Source organism: Thrips palmi, unplaced genomic scaffold, assembly GCF_012932325.1.
Source record: "Thrips palmi isolate BJ-2018 unplaced genomic scaffold, TpBJ-2018v1 HiC_scaffold_4, whole genome shotgun sequence".
In the NCBI taxonomy this organism is placed as follows: domain Eukaryota; kingdom Metazoa; phylum Arthropoda; class Insecta; order Thysanoptera; family Thripidae; genus Thrips; species Thrips palmi.
This window is the reverse complement of record NW_023144631.1, coordinates 4,575,217-4,602,275: the sequence shown is the minus strand read 5'-3', so window position 1 is coordinate 4,602,275 and position 27,059 is coordinate 4,575,217. Positions and strand designations below refer to the sequence as shown.

Below are 27,059 nucleotides of genomic sequence, written 5' to 3'. Positions count from 1 at the left end.
AGAACAGTGGTCTCGTCGCTCCATCTCCCTCGCACTCATGGGGCGTTGTGCAGGGGTGCGAGAGAGACAGAGCGACGACACACACAGAGCCCAAGGCTTCCCGATGTCCGTCAAGCCCGCGGCCGCGGTGGCGCGGTGCTCGTTGATACGGCGCAGCCACATGACACATGACATGTTCGTCGGCGGGTTACAGGTCAGGGCTCACAGTGGCCAGCCCGGCCAGCCGCTCCCACGGCACGGCGCGGCACGGCACGGCACCGCACGGCACGGCACGGGCCTTGGCGCGACGCGCGACACACTGGTGCACACAGGACGACCTGGGACAACGGGAAGCTGCGGAGTAGAGGGCCCATTCCGTGTCAATACCCCTCCCCTCGCGCTGGGGTGGTCTATAAGCAGGCTGCGGAAATGCTCTTCGCCTGAAGAAATGCTCTTGGCCTGGATAAATGCTGTCGACCTGGGGAAGTGCTCTTGGCGGGGGAAGTGTTCTTGACCAGGCGAAATGCTCTTGGTCTGAAATCATGCTCTTCGCCTGGGGAAATGCCGGGAAATGCTCTTGGCCCACCCATCCTACCTAAGGTTGAAAACCGCCACGCGTGGAGTAGCGACAACGACTCGGTGCTTCATCCAGTAGTAATTCTCCAAAAGATCCGCCGAGAGACCTGCTTACACTGCACTGCTTACACATCTGCATTTCAGAATTCCAGGTGGGTAAGCAGTGTTATCCTGGATTTATTTGGGCGCTGCTTTCTCCGCCTTTGTCCGCCTCGCCTTCGGACGATAGTGCTCATTACATTCCTCGTTAGGCAATAAGTCGGGCGGGCGGACGGTTGACAGGCAGCAGGGGCAGCACGCAGGCGGACAGACAGGTGGGGCAACGCCGACGGCAGCGCCGGCAACGGGACGACAGAGACACCGAGGCGCTCCCATCATTGTGCTCGGCGCATCCATTCAGAGGGTCATATGGCCAACCGTGCCCCGGCCAGCCCCCGGCCCCCGGCACGGGCCGTCCTGGGGCCTGCAGACTGATTCCGAGAGTCGCCTTCAACGCGCTCTGTCTCTCTCGCACCTGTGCGGGACGCCTCGAGAGTGCGAGAGAGACAGAGCGACGAAAACGACCCCTGACGTCAGTCTGCTGCTCCCGGGGCATCTCCGCTCGGTGTCACACCGCACGCCGACAGGGGGCAGCACCGTCGCGCGCGTCCACGTAACCTCAGGACCGACAGCCGCCATCCGTCACCTGCCCCTTCGGCAAAGGACACCGAAAAGGGAGATTATTTTTGCCTCGGACAGCAGACGAGTTTTTGTTTTCAACCTGCAGGCTGATTTTGAACTCTGCTTTCGTCGCTCTGTCTCTCTTGCACTCGTGGGGCGTTCCGTGGGGGTGCGCGATAGAAACAGAGTGACGGGGCACTGCTCTGAATCAGCCTCCATTCATGTGTAATCGAGTCAGCGCCACGGGCAAGACGCTCCAGGCGGGACCCCTTCCTGCAGGCCATGATTCCGAACAGTGGCCTCGTCGCCCTGTCTCCCTCGCACTCGCCCGGCGTTTCATCGCGGTGCGAGAGAGACGGCTGTCCGGAACCGCTCTGCAGGTGCATAGCATAATGGTGGCGATTGTCGCCGGAGCGTCGCCGCGCCCCGCCTTGCTGGCCTGACTCACTCACACGCCGGAATACCGATCAGTGTGCAAATCGCTGGGCGCGGAGCGCGGAGCGCGGACGCGGCCATCGGGGCCTCCTCGACGCCACCGGAAAAAAGAAAGACCGAAATCGCCGCGGCGCAGACTGATTCCGAGAGTCGTTTTCGTCGCTCTGTCTCTCGCACGTGTATGGGACGCCGCATGAGTGCGAGAGAGACAGAGCGGCGAAAACGGTTTTCGGAATCAGGCTGCGGCCGCCGGTCCACGCGGACGTCCACGTCCACGCGCCCCGTCCGAGTCCGGCAGGGAGTCCGTCGAGGCGCGCCGCCGCCGACCTTCCTGGAGTGCAGTCTCGAGTCCCAAGCGCGGCGGCGCGGCCTTACCGACAGTCAGACGGGGCGCGGGGCGCGGGGCGCGCGACGCCGTGGGAACCGCGCAGTGCGCGCACCTCGCACCGCGGGCCGGGCCGGGCCCTTCGTGTGCAGCAATTAATGTGCGCGAGGCTGGGCGGGGCGGGGCGGGGCGGGGCGGGGCAACGCGAGGTGAGGCTGCGGTGCCCCGCCGCACCCGCCCCGCCTCGCCCCGCAGAAGCACCGCGCGCTGGACCACGCATTGCCTTCCCGTAATCGCGTGGAATCAACGCCGATGACTTCCAAATTGAACGGAATGGGTTCGCGGAACGCCGGCAGTTTGTAAAGCCAATTTATGTGACTCGGTCCGAGTAGTTGTTTGTTCGGTGTCAAGGCGGGATGTGCGCTGCTGCGTGGGTGCGCCAATGCCGCGCGTTGGGCTGCCTAGCTCCCCGGCGGCTGGCGGCGCCGCCTCGGCCGCCGGTGGCCACTGCGACTCCTGCTCCTGGCGGCGGCTCTCGCCCGCTTCCTCCTGGAGGTCGGCGGCGTCCTGGAGGTCGGCGGCGTCCTGGAGGTCGGCGGCGTCCTGGAGGTCGGCGGCGTCCTGGAGGTCGGCGGCGTCCTGGAGGTCGGCGGCGTCCTGGAGGTCGGTGGCGTCCTGGAGGTCGGCGGCGTCCTGGAGGTGCTGCCCTTGCCCCTGGTCTGGCGTCGGCCGATGTGCAGTTCGGGTCCGACGGGTGTGGGCCCCGAGCCGGGCGACGGCGTGATGTCCGGGTCCACGTGGGTCTTGTGGCGGCGCAGCACCGTGTAGTTGCGCTGCAGGTCGCAGTGCAGCAGGTTGGAGCCGACGGCGCGCTTCAGAACGGGGGCCAGCTCGCGGCGCAGGCAGGACGCCGTCAGCGACGGGTACGCCGACCCCAGCACCGCCAGGATCTCGGCGAACCTCGCGCCGCGGGGCTTCTTCTCCTGCAGCGAGCCCACCACCGCCACCACGGCAGCCACCGTCAGCGTCGGCTTGCCTGCCGGGTAGATCAGCGAGCTTTGACAACGTGATGACTCTGAAGAGCTTAGTTCAACTCCCTCTGGAGGCATTCATTTTTCTTTCGATTTCCGACGTCACCTCTGCAGCCCCCTGGAAAGCCGTCGTCGGGGTAGTTGACCCGCGCGCCCTCGTGGGACGAGGTCCTCTCGTCCAGGTCGCGGCCCGGGGCGGGCCGGTCGCGCCTGTCCATGAGCACCGCGCTCTGCAGGGGGAGGCGGGTGTAAGAAAAAGAGAGACAGAAAGCGCTGCAGTGGCGCCGTGCGCCGCGCTCAGTCGTCGTAGCAACGGCCAATCGCTAATCCCGATTCTCACCAACGTAGTAGTGAACCTCGGTAAAAGTCGTCGGTTTAAAAAAAAAATGAACGGCGTCGTCAAGGATCGAACCGAGGACCCTGTCACCCCTGCCGGGGTCCCGAACTCGGCCATCGTCGAGTACCTGAGCTCCGAGAAGACGCAGAGCGTGCTCCGCTTCATCGTGACTCACCTGGGAGTCAGCAGGCCCGGTAAATAGTTTTTACACATTATTTTAATTTAATTTGTATTGACGTTTTGGTGATAATTTGCTGTTGTTGTCCCTGCGCAGACGACCCGGTCGCGTTCCTGTCCGACCTGCTGACCCGCGGGCTAGAGAGCAGAGGGCGTACGCAAGATGGAGAGGACGCTGGCCAGCTCGACGAGAGCCTCGTCCTGTTCCAAACCAGGCACATCGAGGCCTTGCTCAACGCCATGGACCCCTTCCGCAGGGGCGTCGTCTCCGTCGTGCAGTACCACAACGGTGAGATGAACGCTCGCTGAAAACGCGGCGTTTTCGGAACCAGCAGGAACCAGAGTCTGCGTTTTCTGTTCCCCAGGGATGTGCACCATGGGCTTGGCCGACTACAACCGAGAGCCCGCCACCGACGAGGAGGGCTTCGTCTCGAGGGACACGTTCATGCAAGAGGCGTGAGTACCCCGTCCCCCTTTCCACATACGCACACGCACACAAACACACTACACGTGCTGTTTCCTGGGCCGTATAGAGCGTCACCTGGTTAGCCGGGCAGCCGGCTGGCCAGAGCGCCGTGGAGGTAGGCCACCCTTCCTGCGGCCCGGCCGCCCGGCCGCTTCGCCGCGACAATGTGCTTCCCTTCTCCGTCGCACTGCGTCGCACTCGCGCGTCCCCTCGCACCGTCTCTCTCCCTCAAGACTCGAGCCCCGTCCAGGCCGTCCAGGCGGCAGTGCGGGAGTTCCCTCTTCCGGTGCGGGCGTCAGGCGTTCTGATTGGCCCAGCGGCGCGCGGTGCGCATGCCTCACTGAACGCACCCTGGGCCCACCGCCTTGGTGCTCGGGGCGCTTGCAGCGGCATTGTTGGCCGTCGCCAAGGGAAGGCCCAGCGAGCGGGCAGCCCAGTCAGAGCACAGGGGTCGGCCGAAGCGCACGCACACGGACTCGTAGCCCTCCGCCAGCGCGCGCCGCCAGCTCCAAGACCCCTTCACCACTCGGAACCTCACCGCACACAAGCACCGCACCATGAGGGAGTGCATCTCCGTCCACGTCGGCCAGGCCGGAGTGCAGACGGGCAATGCCTGCTGGGAGCTGTACTGCCTGGAGCACGGCATCCAGCCCGACGGCCAGATGCCCTCCGACAAGACGGTGGGCGGCGGCGACGACAGCTTCAACACCTTCTTCAGCGAGACGGGCGCCGGCAAGCACGTGCCGCGCGCCGTGTTCGTGGACCTGGAGCCCACCGTGGTGGACGAGGTGCGCACCGGCACCTACCGCCAGCTCTTCCACCCGGAGCAGCTCATCACGGGCAAGGAGGACGCCGCCAACAACTACGCGCGAGGCCACTACACCATCGGCAAGGAGATCGTCGACCTGGTCCTGGACCGCATCCGCAAGCTGGCCGACCAGTGCACCGGCCTGCAGGGCTTCCTGCTCTTCCACTCGTTCGGCGGCGGCACCGGCTCCGGCTTCACGTCCCTGCTCATGGAGCGCCTGTCCGTCGACTACGGCAAGAAGAGCAAGCTCGAGTTCGCCGTCTACCCCGCGCCGCAGATCTCCACCGCTGTCGTGAGTACTTTCATCTGTTTGTAGATTTAGTTTTGGATCGTCCATTACGTATTTTTTAAAAAAAAAATAGCTTAAAATTTTTCCTTAATTTTTTGTCTTGGTTTGGGATTTTCTATCAATAACGTAATTTTTGGGAGGAAGGGGCGTGTTCGTTTTATAAAGCAAGATTCTGAAGTGACGGAAACCCTGCAATGCCGCATTGCAAGGCTTTCACCAAGTCAGAATCTGACGCAAATTACCAGACCACCCAAACATTCTCAAGTTTTTGGTGACATAATTTTTGCATGACCCCGCCCTCGCCCCCGCATTGGTGTGACCCCGCTGTCCTGCGCAGGTTGAACCCTACAACTCGATCCTGACGACGCATACCACGCTGGAGCACTCGGACTGCGCCTTCATGGTGGACAACGAGGCCATCTACGACGTGTGCCGGCGCAACCTGGACATCGAGAGGCCCACCTACACCAACCTGAACCGCCTCATCGGCCAGATCGTGTCCTCCATCACGGCGTCGCTGCGCTTCGACGGCGCGCTCAACGTGGACCTCACCGAGTTCCAGACCAACCTGGTGCCGTACCCGCGCATCCACTTCCCGCTCGCCACCTACGCCCCCGTCATCTCGGCCGAGAAGGCGTACCACGAGCAGCTCAGCGTGGCCGAGATCTCCAACGCGTGCTTCGAGCCGGCCAACCAGATGGTCAAGTGCGACCCGCGCCAGGGCAAGTACATGGCGTGCTGCATGCTGTTCCGCGGCGACGTGGTGCCCAAGGACGTCAACGCCGCCATCGCCACCATCAAGTCCAAGCGCACCATCCAGTTCGTCGACTGGTGCCCCACTGGCTTCAAGGTGCGTGCACAATTTGGATCAAATTGAATTGAGCAAATCGGAGAGTTGGCACAATGTCGAAAGGGGTTTTCTCGAACTCATTCCTCTTCCGTTTGCCCTGCAGGTGGGCATCAACTACCAGCCGCCCACCGTGGTGCCGGGCGGCGACCTGGCCAAGGTGCAGCGCGCCGTGTGCATGCTGTCCAACACAACGGCCATCTCGGAGGCGTGGGCGCGGCTCAACCACAAGTTCGACCTGATGTACGCCAAGCGCGCCTTCGTGCACTGGTACGTCGGCGAGGGCATGGAGGAGGGCGAGTTCTCGGAGGCGCGCGAGGACTTGGCGGCGCTGGAGAAGGACTACGACGAGGTCGGCCTGGACTCGACCGAGGCCGAGGGCGAGGCTGGCGAGGAGTTCTAGTGGAGCAGCAAGGCGTGGTGCACTGCGTGGTGAGGTTTCCTGACTTGCTCGTCCCTGCCGCGGCTGCCATGGGCTTCATGCCTTACAAGTGGATTACCGTGGCCGTTTCGGAGGGCGGTATTGTCCGTTACTCTGTTTTGATCAACGGTTTTCAAATTTCCCTGTGTAATTGCATGTGTATGTGCTGTGAATTAATTTTTAGGACGTGGTATGCACGGAGTCCACCAAAGTGTGTACCAACAATGTTTGTTTGTTTTCGGAAGGTATTGTGCTAAAAGATGTGACCAATAAAATTTGTTTTTCGTGAAACTGCTTTTAATTTTAGTTTATGTGGTACGGCCCAGGAAACATACAAAACACTTACCAAACACACATCCAGCTTTTGTGATCTCTCACTTGACGCATTGAGTGGCTTAAAACACCTGTTCTTTCCTCCCCATTTTAGACGGAGCGGCTTGCTCAAGTTGACGCAGATGATGTTGAGACCATGAGAAAGAACAAATCAACAACGCAATTGTGGTTTGAATCAGTTTTAATTAATTCTGATGATGCAACAGTGACAGTGTTTTTCATCTGTCTATGTAAAAGTAAACATTCTTTTTAAAATTGATTGCTAATAATTGATTGACTAAAATTGTAAGCACAGCTAAAATAAATTGATACACTTGACCTGGTAATAACAGACAAAGTCACAATTTCTCAGTCTTATCCTGGCAAGACAGATTAAGGGAGTTGTCTAGGGGAGTGGCTGATAAATAGTGAATTTGAGCTCCCACAAAAATCTGAAGACAGAGTATTTTCAAATACACATCAAGACTATTTTCTTTTAAGACATTTTTTTAAAAACAGATCTGTTTACTGTCACAGCTAAAACAAAGCAAATACGCAAACTACAACCACTACATTAAATATTTAAATGGTTTAGAACTAGTAGGTACATATGACATAGCTACAAAACAAATATTGGGAAAGGATCCAGCAGATCACACAAAAATGATGTTATTGCCTATTTTAAAGAAGTAACATTTTGTTTCCACTTGACAAATATTAGTAAATTCTTTGTCTTTGATCTAATAACTAATCTAAGAAATGACATCATGAAACAAACAAAAAAACATGAATGGGTCTACACTAAGTCGGAATAAATTCATATCGAGGTCTTTATTTTCCCTTCACATTGTTCTGCTTTACGGCAGGTGCTGGAATAATATCGATACAAAAGCTGTCAACATTTTGTTCTATCCTGACCTCTAGCAAGGCATAAACTAAAATCACAGAGTATTCGCATCATAAAATAATACCAAGATTAAACCATGCGATTGGCATGAAACATGCTTTGGAGTGAAATTTGTAGGACACAAATTAATACTGATATCTATAGTGTGCCCCTCACAAGAGGGCTCACACATTCTCATATCACATAACGAAGCTTTCTCAACCTCCACTCTTCTTAAACAGAAGCGTACTCAAAAGCCACTCAATTAATTCCCCACTCACATTGGTGCAAATGCAAAGTGAACCCCACAGTCCAACGTAAGAGGGAACCCGTTCACACAAAAATTCCAAAAGTCGTAGAAGTTCTTCTGATAAAAAAATAAAATAGCACCAGCCTTCCTTTCCTTTTGAGCAAGCCACACCCACATCACAGACGACATTATCGTTCCTCGCCCTCGACAATCACAGTCGAAGAAGATCCGTAGACACACTCGCTGAGTAATAATAAGAAAATAATAAATAACAACTTGGCAGTCTGAGCGGCGCGGCGCGGCGGGGCCGTGTTGCGCGCAAACTGCGTCTTGCTGCAGTCTTAAGTCGAGGGGGGCTCCAGCACCGCGAGCACCATGCGATGCCGGAGCGTTACTCCCACTTTGGTCGCCGCGTTCGCCTTACAGCCGCTGTAGTGCCAGCGCCTGCCCTAATTGTCATAGCTGAATGCTGATGGAGCTGGGCGGGGGAGAGGGCTTCTGGTATTCTGTTGAGGAAAAATTAAAAAAATATTACAGAATAAGTAAAGAAAACTCGGCGAAAGGGGTGGCCTCTCGTAGCGCTACTCACTCTTGAGCAGGTCGTCGAGCTCGGCCTCGTTGTAGTAGACGTGGAAGTCCTGCGGCTGCAGCCCCTCGAACACGGCCACCACGGAGGGCTTCAGGTTGTAGAAGAAGAGCGTCTGGCCGCGCCGCGAGAAGTCCTGCGTCAGGGACTCGATGACCTTGGCGGCGGTGAAGTCGGCGCCGTAGATGTGCGAGCAGTCGATCACCACGGGGTTGGTCTGCTTGATGGAGTACTTGGTGACGATGTTGCGCACGTAGTCCACCGACGGGAAGATGAGGCAGCGGTCCGGCGTCAGCAGCATGTAGTCGACGCCGCCCTGGCTCTGTGGGGGAAACAAACACACAATGAGTATCAGGGCATGACCCAGCCAGAGACATCGCCGGGACTCAGACGCAGCGCAGTGACAATTCATCTAATTTTTCACCCAAACTCTGCAAAAAATTCAATCACCTTGAGGATTTGCATGGAGATCTTGGGCCTGGCCGCGTGGTACAGGATGAAGACGAGGTTGGTGCCGATGCCGATGACGATGCCCACCTCCAGGGCGAGGATGAGGCAGGCCAGGAACGTGACCACGCCGGGGATCAAGTCGCTCTCTGGAAGAGGAAAGGAGGGGGTCGTTTAGAGGCGCCAATCAAAATTCTACCCTTGTCGCTCCTTACGGACATTCATTGAGTGCGAGAGAGACCAGAAGGCAGGATGCGTTGCGTAGACGGGGGTTGGCCCTCAGCAGACTGATTCCGAGCACTGCTTTGGTCGCTCTGTCTCTCTCGCACCCATACGGGGCGGTGCTAGGCGGCGAGAGGTACTCACTCTTGGACCGCCAGATGGGCGCCACGACGCGCACCTCCACCATGAACACGACGGCGGCGATGATGACGGCGGCCAGGGCGGTCTTGGGGATGTAGGCGAAGTAGGGCGTGAAGAAGAGCAGCGCCGTGATGACGAGCAGCCCGGTGTACAGGCCGCCGAGCGGCGTGCGCACCCCGGACGAGTTGTTGACGGCGGAGCGCGACAGGGAGCCGCTACCGGGGAAGGCCTGCACCATGGAGCAGGCGATGTTGCACATGCCGATGGCCAGCATCTCCTGCGTCGCGTCCACGGCCTTGCCGTTGGCTGCAACAGACAAGCAAGAGTCGCGGGTTCAAATCCTGGCCGGGTCGTTATCGTCCAGGGGCGGATGCAGCCTCGCCTCCCCCTGATAACCGCGTAAAACGTAGCCAAAAAGCCTTACTTTGACCCTATAAGTAAGCAAAGAGAGCCACTTTGCCCGTCCCCCCTAGATGCCGCCTGTCGCCACTGTCTTCGTCGTCCTCGGTAGGTCATTTCTCTCATCTCTCTTCCGCGCCGCCCCAGTATCTCATTCGGTCCTCGCCTCGCCGCCCCGCCACCAAGGGATAATTGAACGGCGTCTAGCGTAGCCGCGCCGCCGCGCCGCTGGCACGGGTTCAAACCTCGCTGGGAGCCAACTTTTGTTTTCGCAAGACCGTGAACTTGACACTTGGGCCGGGCCGCGCTCCAACGGGCCGGCCGGGCGCGTTTGCCACGCCATCGGCCTTTTTGGCGGTCTGCGGGTTGTCTGGTTCGAAGGGTTGAGCTTCGGCCAAACCCGGCGGCCAAAGGTCTATTGTCTAATGACAAACGCGAGTCGGCGGCGCGGCCCGCGTCATCGCTTCGCGCCGCTGTCTCTCTCGCACCCTTAGGGGGCGCCCCGCGAGTGCGACGGAGACAGGGCGACGGCACGACCCTTCAGAGTGAGGCGGCATGGCGGCATGGCAGGCTCGGCATGGCAGGCTCGGCAGGCCCGGCCAGGGCTGGGCTCAAAATAAATGGGCCGCGCCCGCCGCACCGGCCGAGGCACTGGCGCACTGGCACGCCACCTGGGCGGGGCGGCGGGGCCGCGTGGACCGCGAGGACCGCGACGCTCTTGGCGGCGCCCAGGATCAAGGTCGCCCTGCCAAGCCGTCTGATAAAGCATCAGACATCAAACCGCCGCGCGCGCCAAAAAAGAAAAGCCCGCCGCGCGCGAATCGCGAATCGCGGGGGAATGGGGAATGTCCGCGGGCATCCCTGTGGACTGATTGATTCCGAGAGTCGCTCTCGGCGCTCTGTCTCTCTCGCACCCATACGGCGTACAAGGAGCGCCACGAGTGCGAGAGAGAGGGTCGGCGAGGCAGGCCGCAGTCCGGCACGCTGCTCCAAACACTGGCCGGCCGGGCAAGTGGCGCCATTAACGGCGGCCTTGAGGGCCTGGACGCGGAGCCACGCGGAGCCTCCACGCCGCGGAGTACGCCGAGTGGACGGGCGACGCGGGACTGTCACCGCGTCAGCGCCACCAATCGCGACCCGCGCGGCGACACCGAAATCACGACCAGAGCGGATATCGGGCGGCGCGCCGACCAAAACGACAACGGCCGGCGGACACACCGGGCGGACGGGGTTGTGGGGTTGCACATGTATCGCCCACCTCTAGGTCGGCACATTCGACATGAACCCCTGCAGGTTCTCTTGGCCCGGGACGGGGAGACGACCGCCACCCCCGCGTTCGACTTGAACCGCGCGCGGCAGTGCCCTGGACTTCCCTCTGAGACTTTACCTCCGGCCACCATCGGCCACCATTGGCCATCTTCTGCCACGCCACCTTCGTCCACCTTCAGCACCTTCGGCCTTCGGCGGCCATTCCTCACAAACACGGTGATAGTGGGCCGCGGGGAAGGCCGTCCTCGTCCTGCCGATGCTCCTTGGGTGCTCAACGCGGGGGCACTGCGGACTGACTCCGAGAGTCGTTTTCGGCGTTCTGCCTCTCTCGCACCTGTACAGGACGCCTCAAGAGTGCGACAGAGACAGAGCGACGCAACCGACTCTCGGAATCGGTCTGCTGCTCGCCGGCCGGCCGCACTGGCACCATTGACACACATAGGGACTGATAAAGGGACCGCGCCTCAGCCTCAGGTGGCTCGCGGCACAACAAGCAGCCGGCAGGCAGCGCAGGCAGGCAGCGGAAGGCGAAGAGGTAAACAGCCGCGGAGGCCCTTTGGGCTTCAAGCCTCCAAGGCGGTGGCGGCGGCGACACGGACCCTCGAGATAAACGGCGCACTAAACGGCCCGAGATTAGCGGCGCGGAGTTCGACGCGACGTTAAGCGGCAAAGATTAGCAAGGTTACACCCACCCACCACTCACGCACACACGCAAGCGAGTTTCAGGAGGAAAAAAGAGGGGGGAACAGTCGGTGCGCAAATGCGATTAGCACGGCGGCGCCCATTTCTTGGGAGAACCAGGTGAGTGGCTTTCCTTTCCAATCCGTTCTCTCGACATGCCATTCAGGTCGTAAAAAACAAAGCAGGAGGATCGCGACGGAGCGACGCGCGATCCGATGACGGACTCGAACGGAATCTTCCCTTCGCCGCCCCGCGGCTTCGCCTCGCTTCGCCTCGCTTCGCCTTTCCTTCCGGCTGCGCGAACAACGGTCCTCGGATTAACGATTTTGCCATCGCTGTCGCGTTAGTCACGCTCGCTTTCGATCGGCGGCGCGGCGACACTCGCGAGGCTCGTATCGCGGAACTTGAGGGCCGCGCGGTCTGGCGAGTCTGGCAAGTCGAGGAGTGGGCCAGACAACTCGAAACGCGTTTCGATCTCTCTCGACATCAAACGGGACTCGAATCGGACACTTGACGGTACCAATGGATTGCTCCTCGAACGAGGAATCCATTGATACCCTCAAGTGTTCGATTCAAGGTACTTTTGATTTGGGCCCCAAAACGCGTTTTGATCCCTCCAGTCCTCAACAGGTCTCGAATCTAACACGTGATGGTGTCAATGGATTGCTCGAAACGAGGAATCCATTGGTACCCTCAAAAATTGAATTCGGGGTACTTTTGATTTGAACTTCAAACGTGTATAGAGTTTATTCGGGTCCGCCCAAAACCAGCCTCTGGTGGCCACGCCGAAAGTGCATGCACCCTGCGTGGGGCGCCGAGAGTGAAGACAGCCCGGGGAGGAACTCACCGAAGGCCTTGCAGATGGCGATGTTCTCCAGCAGGGCGACGAGGGGCAGCACGATGACGCCGGAGCCGAGCGTGGACACCATCTCCACGAAGGAGTAGGTGGAGTTGCCCTCGACGGCCGAGAAGGGCGGCGGCTGGAAGGACGGCAGGCCGGGCGGGATGTAGCCGATGACGCGGAAGGGGGCCTCGCCGCCGTCGCGCGTGAAGTGGTAGCCCAGCACGCCCGTCACCACCACCAGGATGGCGTTGCGCGAGGTGCCGATGAGCCACAGCGCGCTGTTGACGAAGCGCTGCCACCGGGACTGCTTCTCCGAGTCGCTGGGGCCCAGCTCCACGCTCGCCACCATCTGCGCAGAGGCATGCCAAAGTCACATTTCGTCCAAGAGCGTGCAATGGATGCAGAGGCAAAAAGGCACAAAATTCACACCCTTTCCGTAGAGCAAATCAAGACCCACCCTCATGAGCAGCAGCACGACGATGCACGTCACGCCCAGGATGGGGTCCCACAGGCGCGTGTTGTGGATGTCGTCGAACACGCTGGTCCAGATGGAGATGAAGGTGGAGCCCTTGGCGGTGATGCCGAGGATGTCCTTGACCTGCGTGGACACGATGATGATGGCCACGGCCGAGGTGAAGCCCGACGACACGGGGCCCGACACGAAGTCTATGATGAAGCCTGCCGAAAGGAAGAAGCGCTCGTCAGTACACTGTGTGCGCCGCACTGTTTTTGCAGTGTCCAGGCTCTGGCCAGAGAGATGGACGGCGGCCGGCGATGGGCGAACCAGAACGAGAACGCCGATGACGTCACGTCACGTCAATAACTCATCCCATTGGCGCGCTACTTCACTCGCCCGTTTCGATTCGCAATTTGATCATCATTGACTGTGTCGATGTGTTGTGTGTTTGTCACCCGGCGCCACGCCGTCCTATGCATCCTCCCAGTCTCATGGGCGAGGTGAAGGTCATGGGGCCGGCGGGGCGGGGCGGGGTGGGGGCCGCGGGGGGTCCGCTTTCTGGTCCAAAGTCAAGCTGTCCGCGAGCCAGCCCCGGCAGCCCCGCGCCGACACGTCTATGGCAGTTGGCCGCGGCGTTAGCTCAACGTTAAGGCAGCGAGGCACGTGGGAAAGGGGGAAAAGGGGGGGGGAGGCCCCCGAAAGACGCGACAGCACTGGCAGCCGCGCAAGGCGCCAGGCACGGCGAGAACGGCCAGGCTGGCCATTACCAGAGTACACCCTCAGAGCTTCCCCGTCGCTCTGTCTCTCTCGCACTAACACGGCACGCCCCACGAGTGCGAGAGAGACAGCGCACTGCGCGCGGAATCAGCTCACACGGCAAAGGTGCGAGGCGGCGAGACACAATTATCTGGGCGAAGTTTATTTCCGTCGCAGCCTAACCGCGTCCTAAACCCTTGCCGGGCCCGCTGTGTCACTGTGCCGCTGCGCCGCTTGCCGTTCGGGCGGGCTGGCCGCGGCGACAGCGACACGGCAACATCACGCGCCCTTTGATGCGGCTGTCAGAGGCCGCGACATTTCTATTCCTCTGTCACAGCGCCTGTCCCGTCACAGACAGCACACTGATTCCGAGAGTCGTTCTCGTCGCTCTGTCTCTCTCGCGCTTATGGGGCGTCCTGTATACTAGGTGCGGGAGAGGCAGAGCGACGAGAGACTCTCGGAATCAGTCTACTGTCACAGAGCGGCGGCGGGCGCCGACAAGTCCCGCCAAAGTCCGCGGCGGAAAGAGTGGCGCCGTCGCTACTCCCCGAGCGAGGGACGCGTTTTGAGCTCCAGAGTTGCTAAATGGGACTCGAACCGAACGTGCGACCCCACCAATGGATTGCTCTCCGAACGAGGAATCCATTGGTGGGGTCACAAGCTCGGTTCGAGTCCCATTTAGCGACTCTGGAGCTCAAAACGCGTCTCCCGGCCCACTGTGCACTCCCCAAGCCCTTACCGAGTCCGAAGACGCCCATGAGGAGTTGCACGATGCCGGTGAGGAAGCAGAGCAGCACGCCGAACTGGGGGCTGTGGCCGTGCAGGCTCTGGTACACCAGCAGGGCGGTGATGGCCGTGGGGCCCATGGGCACGTCCTTGCAGCTGCCGAGGAAGATGTACACGAGGCAGCCCAGGAACGAGCCGTACAGGCCGTACTGCGCGGGCAGCCCGGCCACGTTGGAGTAGGCCAGCGACTGGGGGATGACGGTGAGGCCCACCGTGATGCCCGCCACCAGGTCGCCGAGGAAGTCGCTGCGCGTGTAGCGCGGCAGCCACTCCAGGATGGGCAGGCGCCGGAACAGCATCTTGCGCGTGCACGCGCGCCGCACGCGCTGCTTGAGCCACGGCACCGCCTCGCGCACCACCTCGCGCGGCCCGGGCGTGTGCTCCTCCTCCACTGCGGGAACAAAAATGGACGCTTAGACTTGGTTATGGTTAGGTTAAATCAGGTTATGCTAGGTTAATGTAGGTTAAGTTAGGTTATGCTGTGTTATGTTGGGCTAGGTGACGTGCAAGTTCCCATCTACACACTAGTGATGGAAAAGAGACATGATCAGGACCATATTTTGGGCAAGGATGCCTTCCTCACAACATCTGGGCAGTCCCTCACCCCCACTTTTGGTCATGATGACGACTCAGTCATTCTCAGTGTACATGTATGTTCCTCTGACGTCAGAGACGTCACAGAAACACTGCTATGCGTCCAAATCTTGGCAGGCGTGTACACGAAGGTAAGCCGCATAACACTGTTTTCGTGACGTCATGCAGAAGGTCAAGAAGTACGTATGAGAACGTTCCCTAGGGTTACGTAGAACTGGGTACACACTCCGTAAAAGGTGAGGTTAGGTCAGGTTAGGCTCAATTGGGTTAGATAAGGTTGCATCGGATCAGGTGAGATTATGTTCGACGCTCATCCCATCGACATTCCCACTCCTCGTTTTTCCCGCCATTGATTAAGCTATGCGCGCCACGCATTCCAAACACAAAGAAAAATACCGATTACAAGGAAGATTATCTACGATCACGTATGGTTCTGAGAGGACGACAACTCGAGAATGAAAGAGTCATAACCAGGACTATAGTTTGGGGTGAAGTATCCTTTAACACCCGACGAAGGTTTCCTCACTTCTAGGTAATAATAGTTTCTAGCTACCTTACTCACCCAAATTTGGGTCATAAAATAGACCTTACGCAAATTTGAGTGATTCATACCTCGCCCAAAATATGGTATGGATCAAGACTCCTTTTCATTCTCAGTGGAGAAGGAAATTAGGGATTGCGCGAGTAAATTTGCACTTCTCCTCCAAGAATAACCGCGGCGAGATAACCAACAACCATACGCGGTTTCGGTGTACCTGGTTGGGTTCAGTTAGATTGGGTTTAGTCGCATCAGGTTGGCGGGCAAACGTACATATGAAGTCCGTGCTGCCGATGTAGACGGCGGGCGTCTTGGTGGAGTACTTCCGCTGCGGCTTGACGACGGGCGGGGGCGTGCCCTCGGGCGAGGAGCCCGGCGAGGGCGACGGCGAGGGGGGCACCTGCCCCCCGCCGCCCAGCTCCAACTTGTCCGTGCTACCGCCCGGAGTCATCTCTGCAAACAGACGAGTCAGTCAGTGCTAATTCGTTTCAAAAGAGTGCGTGGCTACTCCAACCCATGCGCGGATCCAGAAAAAGTGGAGGGGGGGGGCTGATTCCGTGAAGGCGCCTGAAAGGTAGGTAAAAAGTTGTGCACAATTTTTGCTTGGTTAGGTTGGGTTGTAGGTAAATTTTTGCTACATCGCCTCCTGGATCCTCCCTTGACTCCAACGACTCTAACCGATGTTTTCACAAGCGGGTGGAATCGGGTGGGACACACACACGACAGGTGGGCGCTCTACTAGCCTCGCTATCGGGACCGTGACGCCCGACGGGTAGAACCGAATGAGCCGCGACTATGAGCCACGGCAGACGGGCCGACCCGGTTTTTCTGCTTTATCTTCGAACCGAGTCCCGTGGCCAAATAGTGAGTCTGCATTTGCACAAGGCTCAGTGAGCGCCCACCCGCTGTGTGCGAAAAACCTTGTTTGTTTCTGTAATGATAAAGAGGCCAACAAAACACATGCCGGTACGAAAAACACACGCGACACGTCAGCCAAAATCTACACACTTCATGCTCAGGCTACGGGCAGCAGGCTTGCCAGCAGGTTGATTCCGGAACCGTGCAGTCGTCGCTCCGTCTCTCTCGCACCCTCGGCACGCCCCACGAGTGCGACAGAGACAGAGCGACGACTCGTCAGCCTGCTGGCGGGCTGCTCGGCCCGCCACACACGCGCGCATGCGGCTGCCTACCTCTGAGGCGCTCGTGGCCGCCGCGCGAAGCCAAGCTCATCGAGCGGAACATCCTCAAGCTGGACGAAAGCTTCCTATCCCCCATGTGGCTGGCTGCGGGGACACAAAGCACACGGACGCGTCAACACACCGAGTCCGGGTCGAAAAGCACAAAGCGGCACTGATTCCCTCTGAGACGAAAGTTGTTCCACTTTGGTGATTTTTCAATGTCCTAGTCTCTGCACTTCATCGCTCTCATCGTCGTTGGGTTGTCGCAGCGTTCTTTCTCTGCCCGCCCCGCCCCGCCCCGCCGATCGCGGGCAGTCGCTCCAAGCCGGCGTCCGCCGCGGACCGGTCCGGATGAGCGTTACTCCACTGTCGTGTCCATACATCAATCCCGCCCGCCCGGTCGGCCGGCCCGGCTCCATCCACGTGACCACAACAAACCGACCACGCGGTCGCCGGCCGGACAGCGGGCTTCCTGGAGGCCCGGGGCACGGCCTGCGGCACGGCCTGGAGCCTGGAGGACGCTCCAAGCGCGCGCGGAAAGACCCCAAAGAGGCCGGCGGAGCCATTCCGAAGTCCGAGGGATCGCTTTCGTCGCGCTGTCTCTTGGGGCGTCCCGCGGGGGTGCGAGAGAGACAGAGCGACGCGCCGCTCGGCGTCCAGACGGCCAGACGTCACAGTGTCGCGGCCAGACAAGGTGGAGCCGCGCTCGTGCCGCCACGCGCCGGTGCAGCACGGCGGCTCGCTCCGTCTCTCTCGCACCCCCACGGCACGCCCCATGAGTGCGAGAGAGACGGGACGACGAGTACGCACCGCGTACAGAGGGACGAAGGCACAGTCCTGCAGCCCGTCGACGCCGTGCCGGGCTGGGCCAGAGGGAGAGGGACCGCGCCGCGCGTACTCCGCATGCTCTGCACTGGGCGTGACGTCACCGGCATATCTATCCACCTAGCCTGCCAGCCTGCCGGCCTGTTAGCCCAGCGAAATCCAGGTCAGCGGACCGAAACACAGTGAGTCGCCACGCGCCGCGCTGAGCAACAGAGCAAGCGAGCACGCCGAGCGATATGTCATTATGCAAAACCACGACGCGCACGGCGGCAAAGCGGCCCCGTTTATCCGCCGCGCCATTCCGAGAGATCGCCTCTGTCTCTCTCGCACTCACGGGGCGCTTCGTAAGGGTGCGAGAGAGACAGAGCGATGCTTCGGACTCGGGCGGCCGACAGCAACCGCCGGCCACGCCTTTCTTTTTTTCAACAACATGGAATGAGGGGACGCGATTACGGAAGGTGTCTAGGCCGATCGGTGCGGCGTGGGTCACAGTGTACCGCCACGCGGCCACGCGGCGTGCCACAGGAGCAGGTTGACACCGAGCGAGAGGTCGCTCTGTCTGCCTCTCTCGCACTCGTGAATGAGTCCGAGAGAGACAGCTAGACGAGACCCCTGCAGCCTGATTGATTTCGAACACGGCTTTCGCTGCCCTGCCTCTCTCGCACTCATTGGGCGTTCCGCGAGGGTGCGAGAGAGGCAGCGCGACGCGAAGCCGCTGCTTGGCGGCGTCGCTCCTCTCGGCCGCGACGCGACCTTCTGGCGGCCGGGCCGTGGACGCGCGACGGAGACGGGGCTCGTCTGCACAGTCTGCTGGGTGCTGCCGAGAGATTACGCGGAAGCGGCGCTCCATTGACGCGTCCTCCTCGACACTGTAACACAGTGCGCGCCGCGCTGACCCACTTCACTCGGCTTCACGCGAGTCTCATGCGGAACCCTCATCTCATTGGGCGGGGCACGCGGCACGCGCCGGCCGGGCCTTTGAACCTACACGTCCGTCTGTCCGTCTGTCTGTCCGTCCGCTTGGCCATCGCGTGCCGCGAGAGACGGACCCCGAAAGAGATGCAATGGCAGCCACTGCGTGTTGGGTGAGCCCGTGTCTTTCCCGCCGCACTCAGTGCATCACCTCCGGGCCACCGTCGGCCGGGCCGTCGAGGGAAGTCCAAGAGCGTGACTCACACCGGCTGTGTGTGTCGCGGAGTCGCGGACCGACGGGGGGATCGCCTTGCCGTTTTGCACCTACATTGGAAACAACGCTCGTACTAAACACTTCAATGTACGTAGAAAGCAGTTAAAAGCTTTCGAAAAAAAGTTTTAAAAATAGAAAAGCAGTTACAAATTTTGTTAAAGAAAAGGATAAAAAGGGTATTCTTCAATTTTGTAAATTTTCTTTTTTTTTCGTTTTTTTTTAAATACATGTTTTTGGGAACTTTTTTTAAAAAAGTTATTGTCTTTAGTTTTAAACGCGGCCAAAACAGCTCAGTCACATCAAGGCCGTATCGCTGGCCAGTGTTAGCCGGATCGACGCGACACAGCCTCGACGGCCAAGATTACGGGCGGCCGTCGCGCGCTGCGCTCGAGGACGCCACGGACGCTTGGACCGTGGACACGGCCGGTGCCAAAGGTTGTCTCAAAGGCCGCGCGCGGGTTCCAATTCCCCAATTCCTCCAATTATCTCGAAAGTCCGAATTTGGGCCGCCGGCGCAGCCTCCCATATCGCGTCGTTTTGGGTCATCCCTGGTCATCCACGCAACGCCGCGCCGCGCGTGTGCATTCGGCCGGATGCCTTTTCGATTTCATGGGGAAAGGGCGAGGGGGACGCGCCAATATGCTATGCTACGCACTTTTCCAAAAACAAGAAAAATACATCGGAAAAAGATTTTTTTTAAATTCACCTTTCCAACTCTAGTGCAGGCCCTTCTCCCTTCCGCGGCGGGCGAGACACGCGGACAGTGCAGCACGGCGGGCGGGCCCAAGGGCGGGCCCAAGGGCGGGCGGCGCCAGGCGAGCCCGTCACGTCAGGGGATAGACAACAGCGCGCTGTCTCTCTCGCACCCTTCACGGAAGCCCCGCGAGAGCGAGAGAGACAGCGCGACTCCTCGGCCTGCAGGTCAGCGTATTTATAACGGGGTGCTCCATTCACTTTTCGCGTCTCCACTGCCAAAGCCTCGACCGTCGCCGCCGTGGCACCGCGCCGCGCACCTGTCACACGACATGCGGTGGCCGGCACGCTGGTGTTCGTCGCTCTGTCTCTCTCGCGCCTGTGCGGGACGCCCCATGAGTGCGAGAGAGACAGAGGGGCTCGCGGGCCAGCCCGGCCAGGCGGCGTGCGTCAACGCAAGGCGGCAAGCCCGCGACCGTTGTGACGCCACAGCGGACGGGGCGACTTGGAGATGCTCTCGGCGGCCATCCCTTTAACTTCGCCCCGTTGTCGCTCTTTTTCTCCCTGTCGTCCCGAAATAGAGCCAATTGGCACGGCGCTGGCGACCGCGCGCCACTGCGCCACGACACTGCCGCTGCACGCGGCACCTGGCCGATAGAGCGAGCACCGCACCTGCAGGTGCCTCGTCGCTCCGTCTCTCTCGCACCGTGCGGAAGCCGCGCGAGTGCGACAGAGACAGCGCATCGGACTTGGCGTGCCGTCCATCGAATCCGCGTCAGTAAAAAAGAATGAACAGGCGCGCGCGTGGCTCCATCCACACTGGACGTGCAGTCTGGCGATTCCAAAGAATCGTCTCTGTCTCTCTCGCACAATGCCGGAGCGCCCCGTGAGTGCGACAGAGACAGCGACGAAACGACTCTCGAGGATCCGCGTGCAGTGCAGCGACGGCGGCGGTGCCAGGCGCGCTCCGCTCCTTGAAAGCACCGAAGCGCGGCCGTCCGTTTAGTAATTGCCGCGGACTCCAGCCGAGCGTGTCAGATCGAAAAATTTAAAAAGCGACGAAAACAAAGACAAGAGAACAGAGGAGGTGCGGCGCGTGCCGCTCCATGACCGGCAGCGGCTCCGAGATAAGGAACGGCGCTCGCGGGCACGCCGGGCAACCGGGCAAGCACAACCAACGACCAGCAGCACCGCCACGCCGAGCCAGATAACATTGTAGCTCGTTCAATATTGACGCAGGGCGCTGGGAACTGTTTGCCGCTTTTTCGGAATCCGGCTGAGATTTCGCGAGTGCAGGACCGCGTCGGAAGCGCCAGGTTCGGGGGAGGGGATTGGCAGTGCACCCTCCACATTATTGCGGCACTGTTGAAACTGAAATATGTGAATAAAATGAAGTTCATGAAAATTCCCGATGGATCGTCAAAACGCACTTTTCGGTATTTTTTCGATTTTTTTTAAAATAATTTTTACAGTGCGGGGCAGCCGGACACAGCCCCGTGAGATACGTGGCGGTCCGCGGTCCGCTAGGCGATACCCCATCGGGGGAGTCTGTAGTGCCAGCCCTGCAAAAGCGAGGCGGCGCCAAGCGCCCAAGCCAGGCAGAGCGCCGTGGGCGCGGGCCCCCCGCCGGGCACGGCTGCGCGCAGGCAGAGGGGCTGCCTACCCTCGGGGGGCTCGCCGCTCGCGCCTCCAGCCTGTTGCAGCGCCCTCGGCAGCGCCAAGGCGGAGGGGCTGCCTGCCCGGCGGGGCGCCGACCCCTCGCGTCCTTGGAGCACAGTCCACTGCTGTCTCTCTCGCATCCCGATCAGTGCGAGAGAGAGAGAGAGAGAGAGAGAGAGAGAGAGAGAGAGAGAGAGAGAGAGAGAGAGAGAGAGAGAGAGAGAGAGAGAGGAGGGCGCCTGGCCACATTGGGTGCGAGTCAGACAAGAGCACTGTTCGAAATCAGTTTTCTGCAACCCCGAAGCTTCGCGGTTCCGTGAATTCCCCTTCCCCTCTCCTCCCCGGTGCCGGTCTCCGTGTCATCGAGCGATGATTGGCTGCGCAGCCACTGTAGCAGCGCCTCAGCGCGACGCCGATTCTCCAGGACAACCAAAAGGCCAACAGGAGGACTGGCCGGTCGTTCGTCGAGGCGCGAGACGGGCCGCCGTCCGCCGCCTGTCTTCACACTATCTTGCACGTTTTGTCCTTTTGGGTTACGCACTATTTTAAACGTGTGTAAGCTTCAGTACAATATAACGCACAACAGCGCATAATATTTAGCGTTGCTGTGCACAATATTATGCAGAAGCTTATAAGTATGTACAAAAAAAATGCGTAACTTACGTCAAAACAGTGCACGAGAATTTAGTACGTTGTTCTGGCCCGACCGAAAAGACTCGTACACGTACAGTAGCGCCACAAAGTGCAGACAAAAAAAATCCCCCCAAAAAACTCTTAAAATGCGACGAGTGCAGAGCGCTGGTATGGCGCGTGGACGCGAAAGCACAGTAGCACCGTGCGGTGGACTTCCCTCCCTACACTGTGCAGAGCACCGCGTTTCTCGCGGACGGGGCGGCACTTCGAAAAAGCGGAGAGGAGAGCTTGATTGCCAGGCAGAGAAAGCTCAAAAACGAACGACGGTCCAACTAAGTTGGGGATGGAAAGTACAGGGTAAGAAAAGTACACCCTCATGGCGCTGATATCTCGACTTGTTATTTCAACTCAATGTGAAAATGTGAGTCTGAAAACCCTGACAAATGAATGTCCAGATGCCCGTTGTGTGGCCACAGGGTAGTGTACTTTTCTTACACAGTTCTTTCCTCCCCCAACTTACCCCTATGCAAAAGCCGGCGGCAACTGGAAGCTCAGCAGACGACGGTTCGGCCAGCAGCAGCGCGGAGAACCAGGACGCCGTCGGCGACACTCACTCGTATCCGGAGGGATCCGGTCAGGGTGCTGGCCGGGGTGGCGATCTGGTTCCGACCCGGGTCGGCGACGTGTTGAACGGCGGCTCTTGAACACCGGCCCTCAGCGGTGGCGGTGCTTGGCGACGGCCTCGACGAAGGTCCGCGACGACGTCCTCACGGAGACAGCCCTTGGCGCAGACCGGGCGACCGGCTTCGAGAGAGAGCGCGAGAGAGAGGAGCGATCCGTACGACGGGACGCGGCATCGAGTAATGGTCCCAATATTTACACGCAGCAACGAGGTTAGGTTGGTTTGCCGGCTCGGGCGGCGACACTCGCGCCGCGGACGGACGCCGTCACAACTACCCAGTCACACACACACACCAACACACACACAGCGGCGATGGCAGCGCGCCCCTGCGGCCGCCCCGCCAACGACACTCGCGTCAGACTATCGATGTCTCTGTCTGCCTCTCCGCCTTCGCCACGGCGTCGCCTCTCTCCTCCTCCATTTCCCGAGTCCCCGCGTCGCCGCGCGGTGCCTTGATGAGTGCTTGTAATCGCCGGCGAAACGAAGGAGGAGGAGGAGAAGGAGGGAAGATGCGCAAAGAGCTGCACTTCTTCCTTGTCTCCCCTTTCGGCCTTTCGAGCCTTTCGCCACGTGGTCGCGGTCGGGCGGTCGGTCACGGGGTGCAGTGCAGCGGCACTCGTGAAAAAAACTGATACTACACAAATTCAATAAAGGCATAATTTCCCCTACTGCCGCATGTCTTTTCCGCGGTTTGGGATGGTGTATTTTGGGCGTTCCAAGTGCACTGGACAAGACACGAGGTGACACGAGACTGGCCAAAGTTAAAGAAAAGGTATCAGGTTTTAGCCAATGTACACCACACTTCGATTTTGAAGGATCACACACGAAAACAATTTTTTGGGGAGTGGAAACGAATCCTGCAGAACGCGTGCCAAAAGCAAAAACAACAACATATAATAATTCCAAAGGTTGATGGCCTCTTGATGATGCGCCACCTCCACCAGGAAGACCGCCAGGACGTCAAAGCACGCGCACTGTACAACAATAACAAAAAACCTTTCCAAAATGTCGTCGGACTGCGACCCGATTAGAATTGCGGCACTTTTGCCCGACGCGTATGGCGGCGGTCCCTGTGGCGTGGTCGGCGTGGTCCACACGCCATTGTTCCCGAATCACTGCAGGCTGATTCGGAGCGCCAGGTCCTGTCGGCCTGTCTCTCTCGCACCGATTCGGTACACTCCATGAGTGCGAGTGAGAGACCTCCCTCTGTGAACCGGCCTGCTTGCCCGGCGACTGACGCACCGCAGCACGTGGTCGGGCAACAATAAGCAGCCGCCTGATTCCACAGAGTTTCGTCGCTCTGTCTCTGTCGCACTCATGGGTCCTTCCCCACGGGTGCGAGAGAGACAGGGCGACGGAGCAGTGCGTGTTGCCTACGCAGGCCGCCACGGCGGGAGAGTGGCACGGCACTTGGCGCACTTGACTCGCCGCCCAGCCGCTGCCGCCCAGCGTCCCGCGCGTTGAATCGATTCATCGATTCGCCACAACGGTAAGCGATTTGTTTTCGATTCGTTTTCGATTTGTTTCCCCTTCACGGCCGGGCGTCGCGTCGCTGTTTGTGTGTGCCAATGGAGGCGACCCTCGCCTCGTTTGCTCGAGTCGCAATAATAGGGGATGTGTTCGATTCGGATCGAGACTATCGAACGACGGAAAACAGGGCCATTGTGCGCGACACTGCGGCGGAGAAAGGATTCCGACGACGGTGTCCAAACAATTCAGTAAACCGGTACGGGCCGCCGCTGGAGCCGGGCCGCGTTTCGGCAGGAAAATTACGAGAAAAAACCTCTGCAACAGGTTTGAGTGCCCCTGTTGCGGTCAGCAGTATGACGTCAAAGCGGGGAAGTCCTCCGGCTTTGTTTACGAATTGCTGGAGAGGGCGCGACGCGGCGCGAACAAGACGATCGAGACTTTCATCGCGTGCGTCTCTCTCTCTCTCTCTCTCTCTCTCTCTTAGTCCGCGTGGTGACGTCACGCGCACGCCGCACCACACGGCGTCATCGCGTCGCAGCTCCAAAGACCGAAATAGACTGCCTTTCCGAGTTTCCGAGGCTAATGCCACGTTCTGGAGATACTAGTAAGTGACGGACAATCAAAGGATTAGCCGGGCCCGGGGGTGCGTCGGCATGCCAGGACATGTCGGCATGCGGGGCACGTCGCCTTCCTGGACACCTACCCGTCATCGTGGTTCTGAGCACCAGCTCGTCACCGCCGTCCTGGACACCTGCTGGTCGCCGTCGTCGTCCTGCCCCATCGTCAACACGGTCTCATCCTGGACAGCGTCAACAGCGACAGCGTCGTGCGCACGGCCAGGACTCCTCTTCCTCCTCCTAGGCCGGCCAGGCTAGCCCGCTCGGCCCCTTCCGTCAACGACCAAAGAAATGTCCGGCCCGGCCTCGGCGAGGGAAATATGCCCCGGTTACCTCCGACTGACGTCACCGCCCCGCGCAGGGCGGCGCATGGAGTCCCTCGGCCACGGCGGCGTCGGACTCCCCTCGGACTCCACGTCGGCCAGGTGGGCCGAGGCCGAGGGGTGGGGGCAGACGGGTCGCGCGTCAACTACACCCCACTTTGGGTACCGAACGGCAAAGTGGGGCAAAGTCATGCGCAAGACGCATTTTCCCCGACGGATTGGAGGGTGCGAGTTAAATAACCATTGCAGACTTTCTTCGCCTCCACCTTCTGATTATTCAGCGGGTCTTCGGCGAGCAGCCCCCCTCCTCCAAGGCCCGGCCGTGGCGGGGCGGCCGCGGAGATAAAGGCGAACAGCGGGTACCCGGTACCGGACGGGTCGACGGGTACCTGGCCGGGAGGTGGGGGACAATGACCCACCGACAGCCTGACACTGCCAGCGCCGTCTTTGGGCGGCGGGCCGCTCCGGGCGACACACTGGCAGGCACGCCGTCGTCGCGGTCCTCGCCTCCACGTTCACGCACTCGGGGGTGTCGTCGGCGTGGCCGAGGATGTCCCCCCAAGGCCGCAGGGTGACGGCGGCGACGCCCAGCAGGCTGATTCCGAGAGTCGTTGTCGTCACTCTGTCTCTCTCGCACCTGCACAGGACGCCCCATCAGTGCCAGAGAGACAGGGCTGCTAACGAACCTCGGAAAAAGCCCGCAGGACGCGCAGCAGGGGCGTGGCTGATTAGGGACCGCGAATACCAGTCATTCTGCGCGACCACGGCGTGCTGGGCCGCGCCAGGCACATCGTCATCGCACTCATCTTATTTTGGCGACCGTACCTTCACACTGCCTCGCACAAACATCCGTGCATGATAGGGACGGCATTAACTCGCTCGCCATCTCACAGAAACGCGCTTGGAAATCACTTCTCTTCACTCTTTTTTTTTTGGCAGGAACCACGCATTTGCCTCACTTTGTTGGTTCTTTCGCAGACACTTTTTCCCCGCGCTTTTTTGTCGGTTGTCAGTTTTGAGTTTTAGTGCGTTACTCCTAGCACGAGAAGTCAAAAATAAAAGTGCACCAGCACTGAGCCCACCGAGCCTCCGCAACGCCGATCCCAGTGACAACTCACTGACCCATTCCTGGCCGTGGCGTGGCGTGCCTTACGCACCGGCTGGCGGGGGCGGCAGACCGATTCCGAGGGTCGTCTTCGTCGCTCTGTCTCTCTCGCACTCATGGGGCGTCCCGCACAGGTGCGAGAGAGACAGAGCGACGAGGACGGCTCTGGGAATCAGTCTGCGGCCTGGCGGCCTGGCGGGGGCCCGACGGCCCGCCTGCCGATAGCGGGTGCAATGTCTGCAGCACTTTGCAGTTCCTTATCAGCGCGGCCGCCAAGCCTCGCCAAGCCTTGCGCCGCTACCGGCCAAGGCACCGGCCAAGGCACCGGCCGCCCCCTCCGAAGGACCGTCTCGTCGCTCCGTCTCTCTCGCACCCCTACGGAACGCCCCGCGAGTGCGAGAGAGACAGAGCGACACAACGCGCCGAAAGCCGCTCGCAAAGCGTCAGTCTCCTTCCTTCCCTTCCGCGGCCACGTTGACTCGACGCACGCCGCGTGGGCTGTACACTGTAGTCCTGCAGACTGCAGTGAAAGGCGGCGTCGGCGAATTCCTCTTCAAACAGATAAAGAGCCGCCCCGGCGAGCGGCTAGTCACTCTGCCTCTCTCGCTCCCTAACCGAGAGCGCCACGAGTGCGACAGAGACGGAGCGACGTAACGACGTTTCTGCATCGCTCGGCGAGCCCACTTGCCACTGGGCGTTGACACGCCCGGTTGTTACGTGGTATTTGCAAACAGTGACGAGGGGGAATCCCTCTTCGCGGGGAGCGGGAGGGGGAAGGACGGCAGGTGATGGTGCGTGCAGACGGCACTATCTATTTCCATTTTCCATCATCATCCGACGCTTCGGGCGCGCGGCCGCGATGAGTGGAGTGTGTCCGCGTGGCCGCGCCGGCAGCGCGTCGAGCAGGACGAGCAGGACGAGCACACCGTGACGAGCGACGACCGGCGGGGCACCGCCATCGCGGATCCATCGCGGATTCCCCGGCCTCGCCTGCAGGACGGAGGGAGAGAAGAGTGAGTGCCGTACAGTGGACCAGAAGACCGGCGCCGGCGGCCAAAACTCTGGACGCGTTTTGAGCTCCAGAGTCGCGGAACAGGACTCGAACCGAACGTGTGACCCCACCAATGGATTCCTCGTCCGGAGAGCAATCCATTGGTGGGATCACACGT

The 27,059-nt window shown here is 60.0% G+C and overlaps 3 protein-coding genes across 4 annotated transcripts; 2 read left to right on the top strand and 1 right to left on the bottom strand.

Moving 5' to 3' along the window:
• Window positions 1-3,392: 3,392 nt before the first annotated feature.
• LOC117649536 lies at window positions 3,393-4,025 on the top strand. Its single transcript, XM_034392414.1, has 3 exons — window positions 3,393-3,537; window positions 3,618-3,809; window positions 3,886-4,025. The coding sequence occupies exons 1-3, from the start codon at window positions 3,393-3,395 to the stop codon at window positions 3,978-3,980; spliced, it is 432 nt and encodes a 143-aa protein (XP_034248305.1). The 3' UTR covers window positions 3,981-4,025.
• A 400-nt stretch (window positions 4,026-4,425) lies between these two features.
• On the top strand, window positions 4,426-6,642 carry LOC117649212 (tubulin alpha-1 chain-like). Its single transcript, XM_034391745.1, has 3 exons — window positions 4,426-5,086; window positions 5,421-5,933; window positions 6,037-6,642. The coding sequence occupies exons 1-3, from the start codon at window positions 4,544-4,546 to the stop codon at window positions 6,331-6,333; spliced, it is 1,353 nt and encodes a 450-aa protein (XP_034247636.1). The 5' UTR covers window positions 4,426-4,543; the 3' UTR covers window positions 6,334-6,642.
• A 205-nt stretch (window positions 6,643-6,847) lies between these two features.
• On the bottom strand, window positions 6,848-22,834 carry LOC117649211 (sodium-independent sulfate anion transporter). Of its 2 annotated transcripts, XM_034391742.1 has the most exons (10): window positions 22,308-22,834; window positions 16,710-16,802; window positions 15,793-15,972; window positions 14,341-14,778; window positions 12,846-13,066; window positions 12,392-12,737; window positions 9,199-9,501; window positions 8,836-8,981; window positions 8,389-8,707; window positions 6,848-8,305 (listed from the first exon to the last, which is right to left on the bottom strand). In XM_034391742.1, the coding sequence occupies exons 2-10, from the start codon at window positions 16,792-16,794 to the stop codon at window positions 8,256-8,258; spliced, it is 2,088 nt and encodes a 695-aa protein (XP_034247633.1). In that variant the 5' UTR covers window positions 16,795-16,802; window positions 22,308-22,834; the 3' UTR covers window positions 6,848-8,255. The 2 variants fall into 2 exon arrangements, with proteins under 2 accessions (XP_034247633.1, XP_034247634.1); XM_034391743.1 differs by lacking the exon at window positions 16,710-16,802 and having other exon boundaries at window positions 22,308-22,731.
• Between the last annotated feature and the right edge of the window lie 4,225 nt (window positions 22,835-27,059).

Coding starts and splice junctions, on each gene's coding strand:
- LOC117649536 (XM_034392414.1), top strand. CDS start 3,393: ATGAACGGCGTCGTCAAGGATCGAACCGAGGACCCTGTCACCCCTGCC. Junction 3,538..3,617: donor CCTGGGAGTCAGCAGGCCCG/GTAAATAGTTTT, acceptor GTCCCTGCGCAG/ACGACCCGGTCGCGTTCCTG. Junction 3,810..3,885: donor CGTCGTGCAGTACCACAACG/GTGAGATGAACG, acceptor TCTGTTCCCCAG/GGATGTGCACCATGGGCTTG.
- LOC117649212 (XM_034391745.1), top strand. CDS start 4,544: ATGAGGGAGTGCATCTCCGTCCACGTCGGCCAGGCCGGAGTGCAGACG. Junction 5,087..5,420: donor CGCAGATCTCCACCGCTGTC/GTGAGTACTTTC, acceptor TGTCCTGCGCAG/GTTGAACCCTACAACTCGAT. Junction 5,934..6,036: donor GGTGCCCCACTGGCTTCAAG/GTGCGTGCACAA, acceptor TTTGCCCTGCAG/GTGGGCATCAACTACCAGCC.
- LOC117649211 (XM_034391742.1), bottom strand. CDS start 16,794: ATGGGGGATAGGAAGCTTTCGTCCAGCTTGAGGATGTTCCGCTCGATG. Junction 13,067..14,340: donor CATGGGCGTCTTCGGACTCG/GTAAGGGCTTGG, acceptor TCCTTTCGGCAG/GCTTCATCATAGACTTCGTG. Junction 12,738..12,845: donor TCGTGCTGCTGCTCATGAGG/GTGGGTCTTGAT, acceptor GCCTCTGCGCAG/ATGGTGGCGAGCGTGGAGCT.